The following is a 4,516-nucleotide window of genomic DNA, read 5'->3' as shown; positions in this document are numbered from 1 at the left end:
TCTATCAAAAAAGTATTTTTCCATTAACCATTTTGTCAATATATCTGTTGGTATTTCATCCTAAGAGTATCCCTGCATAAACAAAACCTTGTCCTAAAAGGAGCACTATGTGGACTATCTAGGAGCCCATAGTGTTAGTAAAAAATAATCTACATATGTGTGGTCTTTTAAAACACATTGAGCCTTAAGGTTAAAACACCACGATTTTAGTGAGAATGCAAGAATGTTGTTGAGATGATTGCACATAAAATTTAATCTTCAATTTATGGCTGCGAAAATAAGCCTATTTTTCTTTTTTCTCCTACCCAGTAAAAAATGACACTGTTTTTGTCAATGGGCGGATGGAATGCCCGGGCAATTATGCCCCTTCTCCGCCTATATGGATACTAGTAGTACAAGACAGGACTTTCTTTGTCACCAATAGACAAGAACTTCTTTGTCACCAATAGTATTATGATCTAAATGAATGATCATTCTATTTAAATCTCCCACAAAAATGATGAATGATGATCCAATCCCCACGAAAATCTACAATTTTTCAGTTTTTGACTATTTGGTGCTGCTTCATTACATATTCCAATCGGATATAATAAAGAAATTTTTATTTTTCAACTATTCAGATCACAAAGTTACATATTTGCACCTAACATTTCCTCTACCATTTGTGATCCGACAAAAAAAAAAAAACTACATGCTACAACTCACTACATTACTAATTACTAATCTAAGCGCATCTATATGAACTAGTATCGGCTGAATCTCTTTTGAATTAGTAATTAGTTTGAGTCAATGTCCCACTATCCTTTGTTCTTTCATCGGTGAATCATCCAACCTGGCTATTACTGCTTTCTTCATGCTTCATATTTACTGCATTGCTCGCTATCAGTGTACTTTTAACTTGCTGCACAAACCAACAAAATAATTACATAAGTAAAACAATGTTGCATCAAGTATCGGCATTAGTATATGGGCTCACAGATAATTAAAATGAATTCATGATATGGCATATGCGACTAAATTAGATAAAAAAATGAATTGCTTGCACAGAAAAGCTGAATAGACAAAGTTTTCCTGAAATAAGTGACCAGTTCTACACATACGAAGATAATATGGAACATAAAAAGGATGCCAATTGATGCTGTAAAAGCTTCAAAGCTAAACAATCCACAATAAACATGATACCAATTGATGCAATTTTCAATTTTCAATTAATATAACATAGAAATTTATTATTATACCTTGTTTCTAAATGATTTAATTACTTCAATCAACAACCTATCCCCTGCAATTTGTCTTACACGCTGTATCAGTTCTTGTCTTGAAATTTTCTTCTCCTGCAGAGCAAAAGGGTGAAAGAATATGAGATTAAAATATAAATTGCAAACAAACAGTGGGTTTTTAAATGCAATTAACTACGTACTCTGTGATCTTTATAGCAATTGGCAAGAAGATCAGCAGCATGAGGAGGCAGAAACTTTGAAAGTGCAGAAAAAAGGGCTGGAAAAGGCATCCATGGTGAGGTTGGTACCCTTGGGAATTCTCGATCCCTGAAGAACCCTGCACAATCAAACAAGCAAGATATAAGATCAACAAATTCTTATCAAACACTTAGAATACAACTCAACATCAACCAACAAAATGCCCAATTGCATACCTTTCAAGCAACAAGGAGCCCTGAAACTGACAACATACTCTGGCAAAATATGGGTGTTCATGTGATTACTCCATATGATATACTTCTTGGGAGATGATAATGTATCAATTCCTGAATCAAACTCCCCAGAACTCGGTTGAGACTGATTAGAACCAGGATGAATAACCTCTGGCTTGCCAAGTATAACACGACATAGCAACATATGGCGTACACCATCATTATCCGCCTTCAAGTTCATCAAACTGACCCAAAAGAAGTGTTAACAAAACATCTCAAGGACTAATTTGCAGAATATTTGAAATTAGAGAAGAATTTGCTTACCTTTCAAGGGGAGAATCATCAGGAGAAAGATATATTCCACACCCGTACAATCCACTATTGTTACTAATTTGGCTTCCAAATCCATTCTTCATAATATTGCATATCTCATCTCGTGAATCGCCATACCAAGCATACTTAACATTTGCATTGCCTCCACATTTTATCTCCACTGCTTTTGTTAGAATCTGAAAAGATTGAGTCCTGGCTTTCCCAATTACGTCAGAATAAGTATTCCTATGAATGGCAACAACAGTGGCGTGCTTGCCTAGCGAACCCAAACCCGAGAGGAACTTTCGCCTGATAAGATCATGGACTGCATCTCCCTCAAACAATCGAGTCATCCTGTTGAGTTCTGGAAAGGCACAAGAATTGGTACTTTCACCATCAGAAACCATTGATTGTTGGTTGGCGGAGTCCAAATCCGAACTGAGACTTGAACATTGAACATTATCTTTCTCAAATGAATGTTTTGATGATGCATGAGAAGGTAAATCAGCGGAAACACCATTTGTGATCCCATTGGTCACTTGAATGGATGAGTGCTCCATAATAGAAATTTACAATCCCCAAAACCAAGGAAACTACTCTAAACAGAAATTGTTGTAGAATTGGAGATACAGATAAGAGTTTTCCAATTGAAGGGGGGGAAAAAGAACTTCAAATAAAAACTCAGAAGCTCGTTAATCCAATTTTGAAGCGAAATAAGGCGGTTCAGAATCTAGAAATAAAAGAGGAGGAATATATACGAGAATAAATAAAGAAATCAAAATGGTACGCTACAAAAGAATCAAACAAGGAGTAAGAATGCATTTATACACACCAATTCAGAGTGAAACGGAGGTCGGATCGACGAGAAAAACAGCAAAGGAAATCGGAAGAGTAAGAAGATAAATTGAGGACATGCGTTTGGAGAACAAGACTGCTTGGAGAAGAAGAAGAAGAAGAAGAATATAAAGGTTACTAATAACGGAACCGCCCTTCTTTTTGTTAACCGTTATTAAGTTTCCGTTTGGCGGTGCGGCGCTAATAGTTTTAATGCCCGTAGTTTCCTTCACCACAGAAAGGCGGCTCACCGGATATATGAACCTTGTGAATTTACTGTACTATCCCCAACTCGTGTCACGTGGACTAGTGGGGAAGCCTCGTGTTATATGAAGTAATTTTTTAACCGAAGGTATATTTACACCCTTAAACTTATCACGTTTTGATTATTGGTACCGTAAATTTTTAAAATAACTTATCATACATTTATAATTACAGTTAAGGAATACACTTGAGATCGGGCTATTTGTATAACAATTGGAAGGTTATTATTAAATAGAGTTTGGTAATGGAGGTTATTATCAAGTTGAGACCGAGTTTTTTTATAACAAAATAGAGATTATTCTTATACACAGGTTTTAAAAACTTATCACACACTTATAGTTGGTTTTAAAAATCTATCATATATCTATAATTGGCTCATTTAGATTTTATGCTTATAAAATGATTGATCTGTCATTTTTAACAAATGAAGTAATATACAAAGCGAATATATACATTTTTTTTTTCTATAATAAATACATGATACCTAATTTATCAAATATGACATATCAACGATTTTGTATGTAAAAAATCTAAATAAATAACTTATATATGTGAATAGACTCTTAAAACCAATTATAAAGACCAATAAACAAACTTGCCAAGTGTAAATATACATCAATATTAATATCTTTTCTCCGTCGACATCGTGCTATATTTTTTATATTTTTGTTAGTCTTCTTTCTTTGAAAAATCTTGGATTTTTTCTTATTTATATATACAAATAGAATAATATCTAATTTTTCTCCTATTATTTTCTTGGAATTACATCTATTACATGAATTTGTTTCTAACATTTTTAAACAAACTCAATTTTACTTATAATTAATATAAAATCTAAACATGTTGATTTATTGATATTTAACTATCAAATCAAATCTTTTCAACATTTATTATATTTAAAATATTTATTTTATTATTAATATAATTATAAATAATTTACTAAATTGTTAAATTTGTTATATACAAATTAATTAAAAAAAATGTCTAAATTTTTTATTATGTTATTAAAACAGTTATAAATAACCTGTAAAAATTGTATGAAACTATTTCTGTCTATCGATAAATTTATTTGGAAGGTTCAATAAAATAATTGAATAAATATCAAATCATCCTTTTTTTCCGTTCAAGTTTTTTTTTAGATTGTGATGCATAAAGTCATTCAACTTTACATTTATTAACATTATAACTCTAAAAAAAAGCAAATGACTTCAAGACAACCATTAATGACCTTAAATTGAAAATTTTAAAAATTAAAATTATTTAAAATCATATTTTTTCACCAAATAACACATTACCTCAAAACTAAAAAGTTTAAAAATTAAGAATATTATTTCTATTAACTCTATAATGCAGAGTCACGAACTATTAGAATGATTAAACTTAAATTATTTTATATTAGTAAATATCAAAATTAAGCATCCTCAAAAAAAAAATATCAAAATTAAGCGATTTATA

General features: G+C 31.5%; 1 protein-coding gene across 2 annotated transcripts; it reads right to left on the bottom strand.

The window, feature by feature from the left end:
• Positions 1-563: 563 nt before the first annotated feature.
• Positions 564-3,000, bottom strand: LOC136230697 (probable inactive poly [ADP-ribose] polymerase SRO5). Of its 2 annotated transcripts, XM_066019869.1 has the most exons (6): positions 2,796-3,000; positions 1,976-2,327; positions 1,655-1,896; positions 1,421-1,557; positions 1,239-1,334; positions 564-901 (listed from the first exon to the last, which is right to left on the bottom strand). In XM_066019869.1, the coding sequence occupies exons 2-6, from the start codon at positions 2,314-2,316 to the stop codon at positions 824-826; spliced, it is 894 nt and encodes a 297-aa protein (XP_065875941.1). In that variant the 5' UTR covers positions 2,317-2,327; positions 2,796-3,000; the 3' UTR covers positions 564-823. The 2 variants fall into 2 exon arrangements, with proteins under 2 accessions (XP_065875941.1, XP_065875934.1); XM_066019862.1 differs by having other exon boundaries at positions 1,976-3,000.
• Positions 3,001-4,516: the final 1,516 nt, after the last annotated feature.

Source organism: Euphorbia lathyris, chromosome 1 (genome assembly GCF_963576675.1).
Source record: "Euphorbia lathyris chromosome 1, ddEupLath1.1, whole genome shotgun sequence".
Taxonomy (NCBI): Eukaryota; Viridiplantae; Streptophyta; class Magnoliopsida; order Malpighiales; family Euphorbiaceae; genus Euphorbia; species Euphorbia lathyris.
Note: the sequence above shows the minus strand (reverse complement) of the source record. Positions and strands in the feature narration are given on the sequence as shown.